The sequence below is a fragment of the Ambystoma mexicanum genome, chromosome 1q, assembly GCF_040938575.1.
Source record: "Ambystoma mexicanum isolate Mex_15411 chromosome 1q, UKY_AmexF1_1, whole genome shotgun sequence".
Lineage (NCBI taxonomy): Eukaryota > Metazoa > Chordata > Amphibia > Caudata > Ambystomatidae > Ambystoma > Ambystoma mexicanum.
In genome coordinates this window covers 927,419,709-927,441,535 of record NC_090922.1, presented here as the reverse complement: position 1 = coordinate 927,441,535, position 21,827 = coordinate 927,419,709, and the positions used below count along the sequence as shown (strand labels likewise).

At 47.5% G+C, this 21,827-nt stretch overlaps 1 protein-coding gene across 5 annotated transcripts in view; it reads right to left on the bottom strand.

The window, feature by feature from the left end:
- Nucleotides 1–1,067: 1,067 nt before the first annotated feature.
- EXTL2 (exostosin like glycosyltransferase 2) overlaps nucleotides 1,068–21,827 on the bottom strand; it is a 159,500-nt gene continuing 138,740 nt past the window's right edge. For all 5 annotated transcript variants that reach the window (XM_069641568.1, XM_069641569.1, XM_069641571.1 and 2 more), the window contains 2 exons: nucleotides 18,211–18,281; nucleotides 1,068–1,689 (listed from right to left, as the gene is read on the bottom strand). In XM_069641568.1, the coding sequence (XP_069497669.1) occupies nucleotides 1,198–1,689; nucleotides 18,211–18,281 (563 nt within the window). In that variant the 3' untranslated portion in view covers nucleotides 1,068–1,197. The remainder of the gene's footprint in view (nucleotides 1,690–18,210; nucleotides 18,282–21,827) is intronic.

The window sequence follows — 21,827 nt, the reverse complement described above, 5'->3', positions numbered from 1 at the left end:
CAAATATGGACTGCCTGAACAGGAATCTAGAAAGCTGCTGGAACAAACTGAGGAAGCGATATCCTGTCAGATGTGGTCTAGCATACTGTACCACATAACGAAGACTCTCACAGAGTAAGCTGCCTGGTGTTGCAGGAGAAACTGCAATTATGCCTACGGGATGCCTGAGAAAATCAAAAAGTAAATTGGTCAGGTAAAGACCTTTGTTGGAAATGGGGGGCAGTAACAGGAAGCAATATCCACCTCTTTGTGAGCTGCACTAAAGTAGAGAACTTCTGGAAAATGATCTTAGAAAGGGTCAAACCAGTAACCTGCCACGAGGTGTAAAAAGGCATTGCCAGTCCCTTCAATTGCATATCTCCAGTGCCAACGTTGACAAAACTGAAACGGTTTGGATTAAGAAAGCAATAAGCATCACTTGTGTCACTGGAAAGAAAACAAGAACCTCTAGATTGAAGAGTGGCTAGCTAAATGTCCAAGCAAGAAACCCTGTAGAGAGTGGCCATGGATCAGCCATGATCAAGTCAGTGAACTGATCTGGGGAGACTGAATCTTATGACTGAGAACAAAACAATGTAAATTGGACAAACCGCTGAATGAATAACCCATAAGAAAACATGGTCTGCTGTATTGCCAAATAGGACCTATCCTGTTTCTGTGTGGTTACAATAGTATTGTACTTTGTTGAAATAATATGGGTAGATTGCTTCCATGTAACAATGGTGTGTCTGGATGATTTGGGCACAAAATATCGATTTGCCTCTTGAATGGTTGCGTTGCCCAACTGGAGAGGTTACAGAGCTGTCGCGATGATAAATTGTAGGTTTGGTAATAAGTATGATGCTGGCTGACAGAAGGGTTCAGATAGCTTGGTCGAAAGCACCCTTCCCCATACTACACAAAGGTTACAGAACGTAATCTTCTATAACAAGATGTAGTGGACATAAACTACATTTTCCACTTAAGAGTGCTACATCGCAACCTTGGATAGACGGGGCATCTCAGAAACTCCAACCCTGAAAGGAGAATGCACAAACCCAAGGAATACCAATGATTAAATAAATTAACACGGTTATATGTGAATTTTAATAGTATTTATTAGAAAACAATAGGAAAAATAGAAATATTTTTAAATGACAAAATATTCAAACTATCTTCACATTATCGTTTTTTCAGATGCGATTTTTCGCCTACTAGCTATATTTTTGTCTTATGATTGGCATAATTTGGAAATCCAAACTGTGATATCATAATATTGGAATATTTTAATGGCATACTGCCATATATAGTAGCCAGTTTATTTAAACAGTAGGATCTCTGCAACAAGTGTTCAGCACGGTGCCACATTCCAATATACCCACTACTTGCTTCTTTCTCCAAATTTCTCATGTCCACAGGCTTCACAAAGATTCCTGATGGTTTCCCAGTATGTTTTGCCACAATAAAGTTCATAGCAATGTCATCACAGTTTTGAGTCTCATCTATTAACGCATGTACAGCAGAGGGTTGCTTCTGGAAGCGTTCAAGGTGCTCACGATGGAAGAATGCTGCTCCAATCAAGATCATGGAGTACAGGTCTCCATTACCAGACTCAGACGACAGAAGTTCAAAACTCCCATAACTGTATATGCCAGAAGAGGACGAAATGTGTTTTCTAGGCACAAAGCCGACAATCCGGTCAGGAAATTGCTGCAAGGAAAGCCAGACAAAAGAACATTTTATAAAACATTGACCATGGACTATATAGATCACTAAGACATTGTGAACACCAGAAAGCCCAGTTCACAGGAGTCAGGATATGCGAGTCTACCACCCATAGTGGATAGCCACAATAATCCTCCTCACCCGCTACCCATTTATGCCACTTCCCTCTTTCAAGCTCCTTTCATTAAAATTGTGTACTCTATGTAAAACCAATCCATCTTTCCTACTTCTGCAGCCACATGTTAGGGTGCAAATGAAACTCATGTTGGATGACTTGATGTTAGCACAATTCTTCTGTGGTAGATATGCTCTAAATGCCCCAAGGGTGGAAGAATTGAGAGATCCACTCAAGTCTCATCATGTTGTCAAACGTAATAATCCACATGCTAGTAGTGCTGCTACCTTCAAAGTTTCAACTATAAATGCAGCAATTTGTACTATATTTAGTACTACATGGATTACACTGTTGAAAAAGGTTGAACACACTTTTCTTCCAACATGCAAAGAGGGTTTGTGTTCATTTAGCCTGAGATCAACTAATATAACTACCAAAAACAGCAATGCTTGAGAATGTGAAAACAAATTGCCTCATTCCAGTGGAGTGATTATGAGCAGTTTCTATTTCTTACTTTCCAAAAACTTTATCACGGAGCAAGAACATACTGTGAGGCTTAGATGTAAGTTAACATATTTTCACATTTTCTGTGCTTTTTCAGGGCCAATTCTTACATATAATCGAAGTTATAATGGATCCTAAGTGATTGTGTTCAAACTGCCTTCAAGGAAAAGAGAAGCCAATATATTTTGTTAGCATCTTTTTATTGAATGTATTTTACTTACATTGTCATGAGCATTTTCGAGCAAATGCAGTCCTGTTTGAATGGTAACTGTTGAATCTGCATCTATAATTGTCTCAAATTGATTGGTTTTCCCTCCTTACCCATGTAATATATTTGTATAAAACTTAGAAGAATATAGAGTGGGCCCCTCCTTTTTAGCTTTGGCATTACCTCCCCACTTTCTCATATTAAATCAATTATACTTTTGAAGCAGATACAGCTAGCCTTATGCCAGAGAATGCATCCTGTACATAACACGAGAAACCACTTGGTACCTCACATCTAACCACTACGGGAGTGCCCGGGCAAAAACTAAGTATTTCAATTGAAAAATTTGACGGTTTCCTTTTCCAATGCAGGGCTTATGCACAATATCGAGGTTGTGTCCAATCCATGTGCACCAGAAGGTCACCCAGTTACTGAAAAACTCACGTGTCAGAATAGGACTGTCAAATTTCAAAACGTGTGCTCGGTTTCAATAATCTTAAATGCGCACACAATGGGGGGGTTATTAAGTCTTTAGAAGGGAGTTCCAGGTAAAAATCCACTTTAAAAATCCATTCTCTCCACGCGTGCCAACGGCATCCACTTACGTGATCATTAGTATGGGTGCGGCACCCAGAATCTAGTTAGATCTGCCCTAACCGGTGACACCCATGACAGAGGAAAGACAAGTAACAGGCTTATTGGTCATGAATCCAATTTAATAAACCTGCCCCTGCAGTATGGGCGGGGCATCAATACTGAATGCACATGTAGTGGCAACTAAGGACTGTTGTATTAGCACTCCATGTCATGCAGTGAAATGGCACTGGCGGAAACATTCATTGCACTGCAGGGACCAAATGCAAGCCTTGATACCAGTTATAGGGATTGGATAGGCATGTGCCATGCACTGCCATCATAGTGCGAGGAACCCACAGCCTTTTCCAGCAGTTGTTGCTCAACAGACTTGTACCACGTATTGCCAAGATATGCTCAGGTATCCTATTCACATCCTATGTCAGGCATGGTCATCACATGTGCAGGTACTAAACTCATTGGCAATTCTAGCCTTCAAAAGTAAGGTACGCACACCGTATTAATTAGAATGCCCCGGGAGTGCCCATGTGTATTACAATGTGCAGTTGACGCACTAGAACTAATTTATTGCCATTTTATAAAGAGCTGTCCCTCAAATACACATTAATAAGTTCACTCGCTTCACTACCACCAAACATCCACAAGGGTTCAAAATGAGGAGTTTAGCAAGTTAAAATGGAAAGTAGGGCTTAATCGGTAGCGACAGAAAAATCTCTTTAGGGCCTGTCTCAAGGAGAGTACCAAAGGGTCATTTTGATGGTATTTCAGCACTGTATAAACGAGCACATCCATCACCAGGGAAGCACCCCTTGACAAGGAGTTTATTACTGCTAAAGCGTTGATCCTGTGAAGGTGGAAGACATTTGATGTGGTCAACGCAAAGGTACAGATTTTATAGCGTGATCCGGAGGCTAGCATTAAGCAAATGAACCTTTAATGTGGCTCGTCCTCAGCAGCAATAACACAGTAGCCACCACACCTTCGGGAAAGTCCCTACAACACGTGACTATTTGCCTAGTCTGGACAGGGCAGCATGATTCTACCAATAGCCTGGGCAACATCATAAACAACTTGCACTCCAGGCCATCATTCCGTTCATTGGACAGCCCAGACCTACTTCTCCTCTGCATGATTGTAGAAGTACACACAATTACAACTAAGAGCATGAAGCTTCCAATGGTCCATACCCTTTCCTGCAGCAACAGTGATACCATTGCACCACCACATCCCTGGCGCTCATGCAAGGAACATGCCAAGCCAAAAATGTCTCAATTCTGTCCCCTTGCTGAATCCATCTGGCTGGACTGAGGTGATGCGTCTCTATCTTGCATCCTAAACCTGCAAACATTTCACACCTATAGCCACAGTCCCCCTCTGCCAAAAGCTCACCCTCCCATCAACATACCCGGGTGCCTGGCCTACAATCCACCAGGTGCTACGAGGCTGACAGAAGGCAACACAGGGCAACGCAAAGGTCCATTAACATGACAAGAGGCACCATGTGCAAAATCAGTTTGACAATCCCATTTTTATAAAAACGGGAATACACAGTTTAGCAAATAGTTTCCCCAACAACCTGACCAAATACCAATATATTTATTTTTTTGTACAAGCATTGTGTCCTTTATACAATCATGATTATCTACCCATGATAGGCGAGCGAATATCACAATTGTTCTTGATGCTCTCATACCAGCCCCACTGCTTTACTGCAACCATTCTGTCACATGGTCCACAGGACTTTGTTGGCTAGTTGTTTTATTATGGGGCTGCCGGGTCCTACTGAGGCTGCCGGGAGGACCCCGGAAACTGCCTTTTGCTACCAATGGATCTACCAGGCAGTGTGCATCTAAAAGGCCTTATGGTAGCAGGGTGATATTTCTCTTGCAGTTTGTGCTCCAATACTGTTCCAAGATGGTAGAGCTGGCACAGCATATGTGCTTTACTCATTCATCCCCAAGCCATCCGGATAAGTACTAGTAAACTAGTACTACTTTATTCATGGAAAAGCCACATGAAGTGGCTAGCAATGCTTGCTATTCACAGCTCCATCCTTCCTGCTATGTATGACCAGTCCTGGACAAAACTCCAGATGGGAACACCAATATTTATTGGCAAACCCACATGCCCAAGCAACATACTTTCCCCAAAAAGAGCATGCTCCAACTGCCATAGGCCTAAGACTTGCATATCCTCACGATTTGAAAGCTCCAACTTGAGGAAAAGAAGTACATAACTCTACATGCCGCATCATCGCCCATGTCTCATTCCTACTTTTCATTTAGCCTGCGATGGATAGTTCTTTATTGATTTTAGAGGCCTTTATGATATATATATATATATATGCTATGGTGATATATGGCATTTATAACTCGCCTATGCAGACATCAGAAGTCAAGTGCTAGTAGGGGCTGTAGGGATACAGAAACAGTCCAAGTGCAAAGGTTGCCAGGGGGGGGGGGGCAGTGCGGTAAGCAGCAGGCAGAGAGGGGACCAGGGCCCGAGATCAGAGGGTAGCCAGATAACCAGTGCATTATGAGATTCAACCAGGAGGGGAGAAGAGGAGAGAAAGCAGAAGCAAAGAGGAGGGTCTTGAGGTGCTGTCTTGAGGTGCTTCCGAAACCAGAGATGGTGCTCCTCACGTTTCAGAGAGGCAGGTAGGCTGTCCAAAGGGAGGCCCCAGCAGAAGAACGATCTACCACCAACTCGCTGCTTGGAGAAGCGACTAACCCTGAGGGAGTTGGAGGCGGATGAGTGAAGAGCTTGAGAAAGAAGACATTTGGGAAGAGAGAGTTAAAGGTATTGAGGCCTCAGGCCCCAGAAGGCTTTCTGGACAATGCAGAGTGTTTTGAAATGAATCCTCGCCTCCACTGGGAGCCAGTGCAGAGATTTCAGTCCTGGAGAAATATGATCCCTGGGCTTGAGGCCAAGGACAGGTCTCACAGTCCTGTTTTGGATGCGCCGCAGAGGGCACAGAGTAGAGGCAGGTAGATTTAGAAAGGGGCTGCTGCAGTGGTCCAGCCTAGAAAGAACCAGAGCTCTGGAGACAGTGAGCTTCTGGGGGAAGTAGAGGAAAGGAAGAATACCTTTGAGGAGGTGCAGCTGGTAGTGTGACTGCTTAGAGACGGCAGAGATATGAAAGAAGGAAAGGGTGAAGTCGAAGATGACTCTGAGGTTTTTAGCCTTATAGGTGGGCGCAGGAAAAGGGCCAAGAGAGGCGGGCCAGAGAGTGACAGGAAAGGAGGGAGCAGGTGTGCCGATGAGGAGAATTTCGGTCTTACTGGCATTAAGGCAGAGATCATTGGCGGCACACCACTCCTTGATGGCGGACAGCCAGTCAGAGATGAGAGAAGAAGTGGCAGAAGAGAGACTGAAAATGAGTTGAGTGTCATTCGCATAGAACTGAAAGTTGGGGCAGAGCGCGGCAATGAGGTGGGTAAGAAGTGCCAGATATTGGTTGAATAAGCAGGGAGAGAAGTTAGACCCCTGGGGAACACCACAGGTAGAGATAAAGATAGAAGAGAGGAAGGACCCAAGCTGGACCTAGGAGGGTCGATCGGAGAGGAAGGAGGTCAACCAAGCCCAGGCCTGATCAGTGATACCCAGTTTATAACGGAGACGGTTGATCAGTATGGCATGGTTGACCGTGTCAAAGGCTCAAGTAAGATGAGGACACAGGGGATGTTGGAATCAAGGTTGGAGAGCAGATCTTCGCAGATGTTCAGGAGAGCAGTTTCCGTGCTTCTGGCAGCCCTGAAGCCAGACTGATGGTCATCTAGCTAACCTACAGATTCAGAGTGAAAAATAAGCTAGGAGATGGCCAGCTTTTCCAGGAGGAGGGTTCGGCAGAGGGTTTCTTAATAAGAGGGTGCACAAGGGAGTGCTTCAGGGGGAGGGGAAGACTCCAGTGGTGAAGGAGTGGTTACATAAATCAGCCAGAGCAGGAGCCAGGGTGTCAATGTGGTCCTTGATGGTTTTGGAGGAAACAGAATTTCATAGATTGGACTTGTCTAGCAACCTCGTCTGAGGAGAACAGGGGAAGGCAGAGAAGGAGGGAGGAGAGGTGGCCAAAGTGGGGCCAGAGGAAGAGCAGGGAGAGGAAGAGAGACGACAGGATGTCCTGAGTTTTAGCGATGAAATGAGAAGCCAGGGCCGTGTTGCAGAGGGCCTGGGAGGGGACAGCAGAGTTAGAGCCTGCAGCAGGATTGCCCAGCTCCTTGCAGATTTTAAAAAGTTCTGCCGAGTTGTTAGATGCCGTGGAGACGCAGGCTTGGATGTGGGCTCTCGTCTTATTGCGGCCAGAGAGCCGGTATGGCCTTTGGAGCAGGCAGCAGACCAGTTTGTCAGAGGATGTACCAGAAGCACGGCATTTCCTCTCAGCCACCTTGCCAAGGCATAAATTAGTTTTCAAAAATTGATTAGCCGAGTTTGCTAATTAAAATGTTTTTGATTAGCAAACAGACCCATTTGATTAGTAATTTTGTACTAATATTGTTAAAGTAACCGGATGTTATTTGTACCCAAGACATGAAATGAGCAACAATACAGCAGTTTTGCTTGCTTACCACTGAAATAAGACATTTGTGAGAGGAGTCAGGACTTGTCAATTCTTTAAATTTCAGCTTAGACCTGCAGGACGGGTAACTTAGTTTGCCTATTCAACCCAAGAGAAGAACAAGTTACTTTCTTACCTGGTAACGTTCTTTCGATGGGATGGTCCGACGACGTATTCCATATCTATGACATGTAATCACCACAGCTGTGCTGCTTCGGAAACTTTTTTCGGCGTCTGCGTCCTGCGTCGATGAGCCGTCGTCGAGGACCTCCTCCGACGTCATCCGATGTGATAAGTAGGACGCACGACGCCCGTAGCCTCAGTTGTAGTTTTTTCCCCCAGAACGTGTGACATAAGTCAACTGCCAGTCAGACACAAAGCCTTGTGGAACGTAAGCTGCAATCGCAAAAGAAATTCTGCAGCGGGGAAGGCAGGGTGGGAGCGATATGGAATACGTCGTCAGACCATCCCATCGAAAGAACGTTACCAGGTAAGAAAGTAACTTGTTCTTCGAGGGGATTGGGTCCTCCGACGTATTCCATATCTATGACAGACTCCCAAAGCAGTACCAGAGCAAGGAGGAGGGAAAGAATTTAGAATCAAAATTTAGAATAGCCAATCAAATAGCAGAGAAAAGGACCGCCTTTCCAAAGGCCAGATCCTGCCCTCGGATGGAATCGAGGGAATAGTGACGTACAAATGTATGTACTGAAGCCCAGGTGGCTGCATCACAGATGTTGCGAATAGGAACACCCCTCTGCAGGGCAGTAGATGCAGCCACACCCCTGGTAGAATGGGCCCGCAAGCCAGCCGGTGGGTCCTTACCCGCCAAGCGGTAACACTCCGAGATGGCTAAAATAATCCAGCGAGACAAAGTCTGTTTCGTCACAGCTTGCCCCAAACACTTTCCAGCGTAACCAATAAAGAGTTGATCGTCCACTCTGACCCGGGACATGCGTGAAACATAAAAGCTTAAAGTTCTCCTAGGATCAAGCCTATGGAGCCTCTCCTCTTCCTTACCAGGATGCGGAGGAGGATAGAATGCCGGAAGAACAACCTTCTGGGCCAAATGAAATTCCGTCACTACCTTCGGAAGAAAAGAAGGACGAACTAGAAGGACAACCCTGTCCTTGCGAAATACAGTGAAGGGTGGCTTAACTGAAAGTGCCTGTAACTCACTCTGCGAGTGGAAGTAACCGCAACTAAAAACACAGTTTTCAGAGTTTACAGCCTTAAAGGGCAAGAATGTAAAGGCTCAAACGGAGCACCCATAAGAAACCTAAGAACAAGTTTTAAATCCCAACCGGGCACCAGGAAAGGGGACGGAGGGAACACATTACTAAGCCCTTTCAGAAACTGTGAAATTAAAGGGATTAACACTCTTCAGACGAGCGCTTAAAGATGGACAGCGCCGCCAGGTAAACTTTAATGGTACCCACTTGCAAGCCCCTGTGGGCCAAAGAAAGTAGAAAGGACAGAACCATGGGAATGTCACATGCAAAAGGATCCACATTCTGAAATCTGCACCAGTCGCAGAACTTACGGCAACGGTACAGAGACTTTGTTGCTGGCCTTCGGGCCGAAAGCAACACTTCCATCACGTCTTCAGGGAGGTCCCAATCCTTATACCTCAACCTTTCAGAAGCCAAGCGTGAAGGTTGAGGGATCTGACCTCTGGATGGAGAACCTGACCCCCTCCCGTGAGAGCAGATCGTCTCGGTAGGGAAGACGACGTGGAGGGCAGATGGACAAGTCGAGAAGGTCCGGGTACCACGTCCTCCGAGCCCACGCCGGAGCAATGAGGATCATCCGGGAACCGAACTTCCGTAACCTCCGCAGCACTTGCGGGATGACGGGGACTGGAGGAAACGCGTACAGCAGCGGGAATGACCACTCCACCAGGAACGCGTCTCCTAAGGCTCCTTTTGGAGGAAATTCCCGCGAGCAAAACCTTTCGCACTTCCGGTTGACACTGGAGGCGAAGAGATCCACTTGAGGGGTCCCCCAAAGGGCGAAGATCTCCAGGAGAATCTCCTGAGCCAACTCCCACTCGTGAGAGATCGCGCACTGCCTGCTCAGAGCGTCCGCCGTCACGTTTTCGTCTCCGGCCAGATGAACTGCCGAGATCGAAACTTCCTGCTGGATGGCCCAGAACTCAAACTGCATTGCCTCCCTACTCAGAGGAAGTGACCCTGCCCCCCCCTTTTTGTTGAGGTAGTGCATGGCCACTGTGTTGTCCGTCAGGATCAGGACATTCTTTCCTCACACAGTCGGCAGAAAAGCCTTCAGGGCTAGCCTGACGGCCCTCAGCTCCAACAGATTGATATGGAGTCTGGACTCTGACGGAGACCAACGACCGCTGACTGTCAGCCCGTTGGCATGAGCTCCCCATCCCGTGAGGGATGCATCCGTCACGATCGTCACCTCCGGCCAGGGAAGCCAAAATGGAGCCCCCTTCATCAAGTTTCCTTCGACGGCCCACCACAGAAGGTCCCGGGCGACCGAGGGCGGCATCCTAACCGAGTCCGACATCCTACCGGAGGACTGCGACCATTGTGTCTTGAGCGCCCACTGCAAAGATCTCATCCTCTGGCACCAGAAGAATGCAGGATGCCATGAGGCCGAGAAACCTCAAGAACACAAACGCCGGGAGCGTCTGGGCATGCTGAAACTTGGGCACCATCTGCTGAATGTGAAGAGCCCTCACCTGGGGAGGAAAACACTGCCCCAGGGAAGTGTCGAGCACTGCTCCGATGTACTGGAGCCGCTGTGTTGGCGTCAAATGGGACTTCTTTAAATTGAGGGAGAAGCCCAGCCTGTGAAGGGAGTGGCAGGTGACGGATAGATGATCCAGGACTTGCTCGGGAGAGCTCCCCCTGATCAACCAATCGTCCAGGTAGGGGTAGACGTGAATCCCCCCCCTTGCCTGAGATGCCCTGCCACCAACACCATGAGCTTGGTGAAAACCCTCGGGGCGGAGGTCAATCCGAACGGCAGGAGCCGAAACTGAAAGTGCGAGTCGCCAACCGCGAACCTCAGGTACTTCTTGTGCTTGGGATGGATCGGCACATGGAAGTAAGCATCCTTGAGGTCGAGTGACACCAACCAGTCCTGAAGCTGAAGGGCCTGCAGGACTTGAGAGAGAGTAACCATCTTGAACTTGTCCTTCCTGAGGAGTTTGTTCAAACCGCGCAAGTCCATGATGGGTCTCAATCCCCCGTCTTTCTTGGAATTAAAAAAATAAGGGGAATACCATCCCTTGTTCCTCTCCGCTACAGGCACCAGTTCTATGGCTCCTTTCTCCAGCAGGGCCTGAATGTCCTGCGCAAGGAGCGGATCCGGACTCTGCAAAGAGAGGTTCCCCGGTGGATTGTTGCAAGGCCTGTGCCGAAAGGGAAGACAGTAGCCGTGGGTTATGATCTCCAGAACCCACACATCTGAAGTAATGGCTTGCCACTCTACAAGATGCTGCGCCAGCCTTCCCCCAACCGGCGAACCATGGGACATGGCCTCATGACTGAGTGGGAGCGGCTGCGGCGTTACCGGAGGGCAAAGAGGCAACTGCCCTGTCGTCCACCTCTGGTACCCCTGCGTTGGCCTCTGACTGCCAGCTCCTCTCGCTTTACTGAAGGACGAGTAATAGCAAAAGGAACCACCCCTCCACTGCTGTCCCCTAGGACGAAAAGGCGGAGGTTGGCGAACTGCAGCGCCCAACGACTTCGCTGCAGCTTTTGAGGTCTGCAACCTCTCAAGGCTCTCGTCAGCCTTGCTGCCAAAAAGATGTTCACCGTCAAAGGGCATGTTGAGGAGCCGGGACTGCACATCAGGAGCAAACCCCGACTTCCGCAACCACGCAAACCTGCGTATCACGGTGCTCGCCGCCATGGACCTACTGACGCATTCAGCTAAATCCAAACCCGACTGAACGTACTCGCACATGGCAACCTTACCATCCTGGAACATAGCAAGGAAACCATCCCGTTCGTCCCCTTCAGGAATATGTTCAGCAGCTAACGCAACACAATTCCACAGAGTGTGCGTGAAACGAGACAAGGCACAAATGGAGTTGGCCGCCTGAAGCGCCATACCACCAGAAGAAAACACTATCTTCGCTCAGCCATCAAAACGTTTGTCGTCCCTATCAGGAGGGATGGTAGGGTACGACGCCTGCTTTGCCGGGGCCGCCTGCACCACCAAACTCTCCGGAGTGGGGTGCCTGGTCAAGTAGCAGGGGTCGCTACTGGCTGGACGGTATTTTCGCGACAAGGATCTGCCCACCGCCGGGAGACTCTCCGAAGCAGTCCAAGCCGCCGCCACCCTTCTCTGTAAAGCCGTATGGAACGGCAGTACCGGGTCAGTTGGGGGACCAACATCAAGGATGTCCTTCAGATCATCCTGCACAAACTCCCCTGGGGGGGCAGACCATCCCTAGTACTCAGAAACCCTAGCCATAAGGCGCCGGTACGAGGAATCGGCATGAGAGCCAGGCTCAGGCCTACAAAACGCCACCTCCGGAGAGGTGTCCAGTCCACTGGCATCATGCAGTGACACCCTCAAATCGTCAAACTGACTATGGCCCGAGACAATTTCATCTGGAACCTGACTAGGAACCAGGCCATCAGAATCCTCATCCGCCTCTGAAATATACTCCAGGTGGCGAAAAGAAGGCACCCGAGAGTGCTTGCTCTTAACCAGAGCCTTCCTAGGGGGTTCTCCCGTGCCACGGGGTACCTCCGACACGAAAGGCGTCGATGGCATCGAGCGAATCGGCGCCGGCGTCGAGAGAACCGGCATCGGCGCCGAGATGATCGGCGTCGAGGAAATCGGCGTCGACGTCAGATGCAGCGCCGCCAGCATCGGCGGCGTCGACGCAGCCCTCGAAGCCGGAGCCCCGAGCGTGTCCCTCGACGACCTGAGCGTCGACGGCTTCGACGACTTCCTCGGAGCCGGAGCTTTGAGAAGCCTGTCGACGCCCTCGACGCCTCAGACGTCGATGTCTTCCTCGAAGACCTCACAGGTGCACACGGTCTCAAACGCGTCGAGGACCGGGACCTGGAAAGGGTACGTCGAGAACGAGTCTCCTTGTCCGAACGGGACCTCTCCCGTGACTCGTGCCGACCACTCTTGCGAGCGGTGTCTCTCGACCTCTCACGGCCGACCCCACTCGGGGGCGCGGACAGCTTAGTACCCTGCGACTCAAGAATCGCCAGCATTTTCTTCCCAAAGGAAGCCCATTCCTCCGGCGTCGCACGGCTGGTGGGGTAAGCGACGTGCCAGGCAGAGTCCTCCGAAGAGGACCTGGAAGACGACCAGTGTCGGCGCTTCCGAGAATGCCTCGAAGAGGCTGAGGAGTGGCGAGACCGACTCCTAGAAGGAGACCCACGAGACTTCCGACGATGACGCGGAGAGTCACCCCTCGAATCATCTGTCGAAAGCCCCGCAGACTTCGACTTCCGGGGCTTGGACACCCGACCTACCGACAACTTCTTACGTTCGCGTAAGGCTTTGGACGTGAGCGACTGGCAGTCGATACAGTCATCCGTGTCGTGGGCCTCCCCGAGGCACCAGAGGCAGGCGTCGTGCGAGTCCGTCACCGACATCTTGGACCCACATTCCCCGCACTTCTTGAAGCCCGGACGCGGGGTTGAAGACGAAGTAGAAGACATCTTCACACGAAGGATTTTCACAAAATGAACAGGTTCGAAGAACCGAGAAGAACAGAACTCCAAAGAGTCGAGGCGTTTAACCGAGAAACACGAAGCAACTCGTTCGCGGAAAAAAAGGAACTGAGGCTACGGGCGTCGTGCGTCCTACTTATCACATCGGATGATGGACGTCGGAGGAGGTCCTCGACGACGGCGCATCGACGCAGGACGCAGACACCGAAAAAAGTTCCCGAAGCAGCACAGCTTTGGTGATTACATGTCATAGATATGGAATACGTCGGAGGACCCAATCCCCTCGAAATGCACTCTACCCATAGCAATAGAGGACAACAAAAGTATAATGCGATTTCTGTAAAATGGTGCATGTCACTACAAACCCACTATGTTTGGCACACTGCTGCCACCAAGAGTCTAGCCATGCACAGTGAAACTGACATTTACTGCAAAGTAGATGTTAAATAAAAGTTTCAAACATGACTTGTAAATGCTCCTCGCCTTTCACAAAATCTACTCGTCTGAGTGGGCGAAAAGACTTTGCGAGCCATAGATGAGCGTCTGTAAAATGTAAATGGTTAGCTGCATGAATGGACACAAATAAATAGATATGATAAAAAAGGCTCTGAAAACAGTTTGGCCAGATGTCTCCTGTAGGTGATAATATATAATACAATCATAAAGCAAAGCGAGCTCGAGGGGCTAAGTACAGTGTTTGGTATTTCACTAGATCTACAGACTGGATGGAACTATTGATCACTACTTGGCGTAAGCAATTAGCTCACTTTGATACATTCAGACATTCAGATACACTAACCTAACCTAAACTTGACTGTAAAGCATGGATTGATGCAAGGTTTTACAGTCTCAATACTGTAATTATGTATTATTTAACAACCTACATTTTAGGAATGGAATTGCATGACTATCTTTTTAAAAGATATAAAGTTGACACATACTTGTCTTTGCCAGACATGATATAAAAAGTGTAATACAAGTATCACCCCAATTACTTCTGGTTTGCAATTATTTGGGGAAAAAAAAAATTCTTGCATCCCTTCACATGTATTTGGCACTTAAAAGTGGAGGAGAGGATTACTGCTGCACAATCCTTCCATTAGCACTTGAAGTGAACAGAGAAAAGAGGGTGACGAGAACACAGATGCCAGGAGAGGAATGCAGGGCAAGCTGTGTGTTCATTGAAGAGGCCAACTTAAATAGCTGACGTTGCTACACAAGTGTTCATTTGATTAGCAAAACTACAGAATTGCATAGCTAATTGCTATGCGACACTTGTTATTTTATGCCTTGCTTGCACTTGCGTTTAAGGGTGACGACACACCACGGTCTTTGCTTAAACGATAAGACTGAGCTACTTATCTTAGGCTCCCATCTCAAACACAAACTGCACCCCGCCTTTAAAGCTTTTAGCATTGACGGTAATACCATCAAGGCATCCAATGACACCAAAACCCTCGGCTTCTACCTGGAGTCGATCCTCTCGCTGACAAGACAAGTCAATGCGGTGGTCTCAGCGTCTGCATACACATGCAAACTTTTAACAGCTTGCAGACCGTTCCTCACTGCCCCAAACTGTATCATTCTCACAAGAACCCTCATCATGACCAAAATTGACTATTGCATTGCCCTGTACTTGGGGACAAGTCTTAAAAACATTAATAAACTACAAGTAACTCAGAATAACGCCATCAGAGCAGCCCTCAATATTCCCAGAAATTCTCGCTTTTCCAACACAAGACAGAGTCTGCACTGGCTCCCGGTCGCACTCAGAATCTCGCAAAAAACTCTTGCACTTACTCAGTCTAGCTAACCAAGCTCCTGATTACCTAGCCAACCACCTCACAGCACACACTGCCACCCGACCACTCAGCTCTGTACAAGCCCACTCACCGGCCATACCCAGATTCAAACTCCAGAAAGCCGGGGGATCCTGCTTCCCAGTCCTAACCTCCAAACTCTGGAACACACTTCCTAACCCACTCAGAACTGAACTCCCTTACCTCATTTTCAAGAACAAAGCCAAACTATGGCTCACTGAGCAGGGCCTAGCCTCCTCGTCCGCTTAATGTAAAACTCTAAATCTCTCACAATACCTACGCAATCTTGTCCCGATGTTTCAATCTCTACTATACTATTGCAACTTATTACTTTGTGTAAATGCCACACACGCAGAAACTCCCTCTGTAAAACATCACAGACAAATGGACCTGCAGAATATATGTAATGTAATATATGTACCTTGGGCCTATGCACTCACAATACTTGTACCATGATGTTATATGTTTTTTCGTTATCGTTATCGTAACTCTGCAAGAAATGCGCCCAGATGCCCATGGGCCAGGCGCGCCATATAAATAAACTAAATATAAATACGAGGTCGGAGTCGTACCAAGAGTTGCACTTGGCTTTGGGCTTCAAGCGGATACTCATGACAGGGGCAAGCACATCGAGAGTATCAGATATAGCAGAGTGGAGCATGGGATGGGCTGTGTCAGGGTGCGAGTCAGCCAAGGGGTGACCGGGGGGTAGAAAGTGGCGGCGAAAGCCTCTACTGACACACGGTTCATGGGTCGGATGACCGAGAGGTAGGTGGCAGTGCTTGAGTTGGCTTGGCCGGAGGGGTAGAGAGTGTGAGATAGGAGGAAAGGAGAAAGTGATCACTCCAGGAGAATGGAGTGGTGAGAGGGATCAAAAGGGGAAGGTCTGAAGGGATCTGAACATCCAGAGTGTTCCCTGCGGAGTGAGTCAGGCAAGAGGGGAGAATAGAGAGCGAGAGTGAGTCGCAGAGGTCGCAAAAGAGTCTTGAGGAAGGACAGGAAGCATCTCGAGAGAGAGAGAGAGAGATAGAGATGACAATTGGACAAGACACAGGGTTCTTAGATAGTGGTAGAAGGTTTGCTAGATGAGTGCTTTGCTAGGAGCACTCGCAGAACGGCACTACTTGCCACAATGCAATTTTAAAAACAGGAGAAAACACACCTAAGTTTAAGAGTCTGCTGGATGGACAGGTGTGCAGGGTGGGGTGAGGTTCTACAAGTAACCCGGGCCACTCCTATCTTACAAGCCACTGCTAGTTGACGGCTGGAACTGGCTTCCCCTGCGGACACCTACAGACAAGCTGGAGCCGCCACTAGAGGAGCCGCCCTTTGCCTGGGGACCCTTAGCCGCAGGGGGCTGCCCTAGGAAGGTAAGTAATGACCAGTGAAGAAGCCAATCACGGGAGGGCTGGGAGGTGGGTGGGGAGGGAATAAAAAGAACGAGCGTGTCAGGGAAGCAACAGAACTGAACGTGGCCCTGGGGGGACCTCAAAGTTGAATTTGGTGCAAAAACAGGGCCAGGAGGGTCACACAAGCACAGCACTGACCTGGGTCACCGAGGGTGAAAAGTACATGTTCTTCAGTGAACCAGTGAACCTGCCCACTGAATCTCCAGTGGCTTCCAGTCCTGCTGACTTGGATGTATACTTTAACTTTTTACTCAGCAAGAAGTCAAGTTCATTGCCACCCTTTTCTGCATACTCATGTTCTATGTAGGAATAACCAAAGCTGCTAGTGGTAAGACACGCCACCTTCTCCATCAACAATGTTAAAGGCAGGAGAATAGTTAAATTCATCCGGATATTGAAGTATAATGTAAATTTGCTTTGACATAACAAGTACAAACATCCCAGAACAAACCACCGCACTGGGCCTGTTTCATGAAATATTAAACCACCAAAATAAAACATTTTTGGGAGTCTCTACATAGATGTAGAAGTCTTGCTCACTGCCTCCAGGCATCCTTGTCATTTTAGTTCTGTAAAGGGGAACCCGCACACCTGACATATAGCCAGAGTGGTCTTTCATGAATAGCACTATTTTTCAGGCTTTCTTGTATTTGTTGTAGATTTCAGTATCTGGATAGGAAAGTAGCGATGCATTCACCTGGCCAGGTATTTAGAGCCCGAATGGCATTAAGCTCAGTGGGCCAGACAGAAAGGGACCCATTCTCCACTGCAATCCAGTGTGGGCACCTGAGAGCTGAAGTCATGTGGTCTGTTGGAATATGGCCCAAGGACCTTCCAGCTGTCTCATATTGGACACATTAGAGCTAGATTATATTTTATGAAAGACTTTGTAGCGGCCAAAGTAGTATTCCCAATTGGCCAAAATCTGTGTGTCAAGTAGCTCTATTATGTGCCAAAGCTACGTGCTCTCCAGATTTCGGCACATTGCTAGTCTTGTTCAATTTCCGTGTGTACAATGATGAAACAATACACTGTCATTTAATAATGTGTGTATAGATGCATTTGTTTTTAAATTAAATTGAAAGCTTGATGTAGGTAGGATACCTGTAGTTATAGTTAGTTAAAAAGTAAATGGAGAGAGTTATTCGGTTGCAACGTTCTAACATTTGTCAGAGCGTTATTATGTGGCTAGGGTGGATTTAATGGAACCGCAAGGTTTATACAACAAATGTCATTGTGGAAAACAATCAAATCATTAAAAATACTTTTCGGAATTCTTGGTTTTTACTTGGAAATGCTACTTCATGTTTTTGTATACATTCGTTTGAAGGTGTCCAATTATTCTCTAACTCCAAGAAGGAAAACGTAAACAAAAACGATTAAAGTATGGAAGGAATTTTTGAAATAGCACAGTTTATATGTTGTCCTGAGGTCTCCTAAAATCTGTGTGGGACACTGGTCATTGGGGCTCATTCACAGATCTCTTGGGCAGTGAAAATGATTGCACATTCGTACACCTAAGACAGCAATCTTTAAGAGTACCTACCATACTAGAAAGCCTGGTTTCAAATAGACGAACAGATAATGCGTACAATAAAATTAGCGAGAGTGGCAAAACATTACCTTCCATACGGAGAAAGCAAACATGATGTCGTATGCACTAACGAGTGTGTCATCATCCATCATTAAAATAGCTGGAAGGATAAGACATTAAGCATCAGTATGGGCAGTTCTGTTCGGTGTTTTGTATAGCAATAACGTCATAATCTAGAGTCTAATGAAATAGTCCACACATGCACATTCCAGCTACAAATCAGGTAATTTAATTGCTGGAAGTTGGTACTGGAAGCTCATTCAACCATGGTTTTCATAAGTGAAAGGTATACTCCACAATACTGCACAGTCAGGATTTGGTTGAGAGTGGCAACAGTTGTCCATTACACATTATTCAAACTTTCAGTAACAGATGAACACATTTAAATTTTCCTTACTAAACATGAAAGTTTTATAAATAAGCCTACCTAACTGTTGCAGCCTTGGAAATGTGTGCATGGAAATTAGGTTAGTGATAAATATAACAACTCCTAAGCATGTCATAACTAAGCAGGGTACTAATGACCATCTAAGGAAAAAAAGGTTACTGGTGATCTTCTAAAAGCAACATGGGCGACCAATCAGATAGAAGAACACATTACTTACCTCTCAGTAATGTTTTAATGAAAGTGCCTCCCACGTACACCACATATTTCATCTTTGATTTCTATCTCCCGGCCCACTGCAGCTGTTCTTTGGAAACGTATCCTCTGCCATGACGTCGGGGCTAGTATATATAGAGGCACTGCGCCCTGTAACCTCAGTTCCATCCTCCCCCCCGCGACACCCTAGAACTCGGGCACAGAGGGACTGCAGAACCAAGGTGTACTAGCTATCCGCCAAGAGGGAAAGGTGGGGAGGGTGATGAGGAATCCGTGGGCGGAATGTTAATCCGAAAGAAAATGACAGAGATAAGTAATTTGTTCTTTTAATGGACTCCTTTCTTCCACAGATTCCTCCTCTTTGATAGACTTCCAAAGCAGTACGTAGACATGGAGGATATTAAGGACACAGCCTAAACTAGAAAACTCGAGGACAGCTCTGCCAAAACAAGCATCCTGACCAGACAGACTCCAAGAAGGAATTATTAGTGAAAGTGTGCAAAGATGCCATCGCTCTGGTACAGGTGAGCCCCACACTCCCCGAGACTTTCAGGGGCATCCTTGGTAGCCAGATTGTAGCGTTCCGAGATGCAGAGAATGATCCACATTTTGACAGGGTCAGTTTGGTCCCATCCCAGCTAGCACGAGCACCAGCTGTGATGATTCACAGGATCGTCACATCTCCCCAGGGGGAGCCCTTCCCTGGGAGGCCAAGGAGGTGAGCCCAAAATGCAACAATCCCCCTAGCGTTGGCAGCAAGCGGGACTTCACGGGACAGACTCCCCTCATGTGGATAAGGACTCCCGTTCCGTCATGGAACTCCCTGCCCCCTTGCCTTTGAGACCATGAAATCCTTGACGTCCTCCGAGAACCAACCTGAAAGCACTACTGTTTGTTACTGCAATGTTACTTCCTTTTCTCACTTAAGACTAAATACCACCAACGGGAGAAGGAGGAAAAGGAAGATACAATGTAATAAGTCATCTCTGAGACAAGGAAAATTGAAGGAGTGATGCAAACTACTCCTTTTCCAAGTCTAGACAGTACGGATAAGAGGTGGCCCTAAGGAGGCATGAAGAATACTCCATTGGTACAAAATAAGGACGATGGCACTCCACTTGGGAGGACCCCGCTACAGGATATAAAAACCAAGAAGGGACCCAATGAGTAGAGAAACCGGAATGAAGCCTGTGATCCCGAGGAGATTCAAACCTGGAAACAAGGGAGTAGGAGAAGCTGGTCCTCAGTCGTGAGGACAACTTGAAGCAGTCGACAGAGCACTGTCTAGTCAAGAGTCCTGACCCATGCAGAAGCTGGAAAGAGGCTGACGGTGGCATGACCTCGGAGAGGTGGACCGTGGGGTCCTTCAACTACAGCGATACCAACTGGCCAAGAAGCCTGTGGTGCAACAGGAAGCAGAGCGAGACACGCGAAGAGTGTTCGACAAGACCAACACCCCTGGAAGAACCAGTGACATGCCCCCATCAGAAAGAAGGTAACTGGAGCAACGGGAGACCAGGTAGGGTTTGGGAAGAGTGAAGAGGACCTCACGAGTAACCTCCCTGTCACAGTAGTTACAAGAAAGATACCAAGAGTGAAGAGTGTCTCAGAAGTAATCTCCCTCAACACAATAAATGTAAGAGAAAGACTGCTACGGGAGTAGTCTCCCTCAGTGGAAACCATGGAGAAAAAAAAACAAGGACATTACAGGAGTGAGCTCCCTGGTTGCAATAGAGAAGAAGAGAAGGAAAGTCCAGGAATATATATTGTAATTGTTGGAAATTTACCAGAGCCCAAAGAAGTCCCTGGGAGGAATTACAAAGGCTTATCAGAACTGTTGCAGACTATCAGAAATCAGCCCTTAAGGCTGAATCAGGAGAGTGGAGTCTTTCTCCTGGCTTCTTTTCTGTTTGCTGAATACCTTCGATTAGTGGTAGGGTCAGAGTAGGGTACTTTTGGACAGCGGACTGATTCATTAGTTTGACAACTACCCTGACAACGAGCACCCAAGTTAGAATTCAGTTATGTAGGGCAAACCTAGGTATTGGGAAAGATAAGTCCTTTTCTTATTTGAATAAAACCTTGTGTTTGAAATGCCACCCCTTTGTCCAACTCCTGTCATACCACACAGCATAATCAATGAACAGCTGGCTATCTTTCCTGGTCTCTGGAGCCCGAGAGACATAGTAGCTGAGGGCCTGCACCGGGTCCAGCAGATGGAAAGGCTACACTGCTTTGGAAGGATGAGGTGGAGGAAAAAAAAAACAAAAAAACAGTAGAGTAGTTTAACCGATAACACCTGGGGCTCATTCCCCAGTCTAGCGGAAGTGATGGCAACCAGGAAAATCACCTTAAGGGTGCGCAACCTTAATGACTAGGAATGAAGGGGCTCGGAGCACCCATTAGACAATTAGATCATATTATGCACTGAACGCAATACAGGGAACTGGGGCCGACCGTCAGTATATATGTTGTATTGTTGCTGGATAAATGTGCGCACCAACCTAAATAAAGAGTTAAAGAAAAAAAATGTTCACGCTAAAATTTAAATGCTGTGTAGGAACCACAAGCTGGCGTGGGGGAAACATATTACAATGAGCCTGCAGGAATTGCATGACTGTGGGGGATCGTGAAAAAGGGTCCTCGAAGGCCGAAATGGACGCAAGATATCCCTTTAGTGTACCGATCTGCACGCCCGTCTGGGCCAAAGCGAAGAAAGTCCTACACAGAAGATGTTGAGTAAGTAAGAGTCCAGACCCCTCTACCGGCATAGATCCGAAAACATACACCACATGCAGGTATAGATGGAGTTGGTAGTGGGTCTTCTGGCAGAGATGATCACAATGCAAAAGTCCTCTGACAAATCCTAATCCTTCTACCTCAACCTTTCAGCAGCCAGGCATGAAAGTACAGGCTGCAGAGGTTTGGATTAAGCACGCTCCCCTCTGAGTGGGAGAGGCGGTCCGTCCTCCGTGGGCGACACCAAGGAGGACCTATGGCCATGTTCAGCAACTCGGGGTACCACGTTCTCTGAACTCTGTCCAG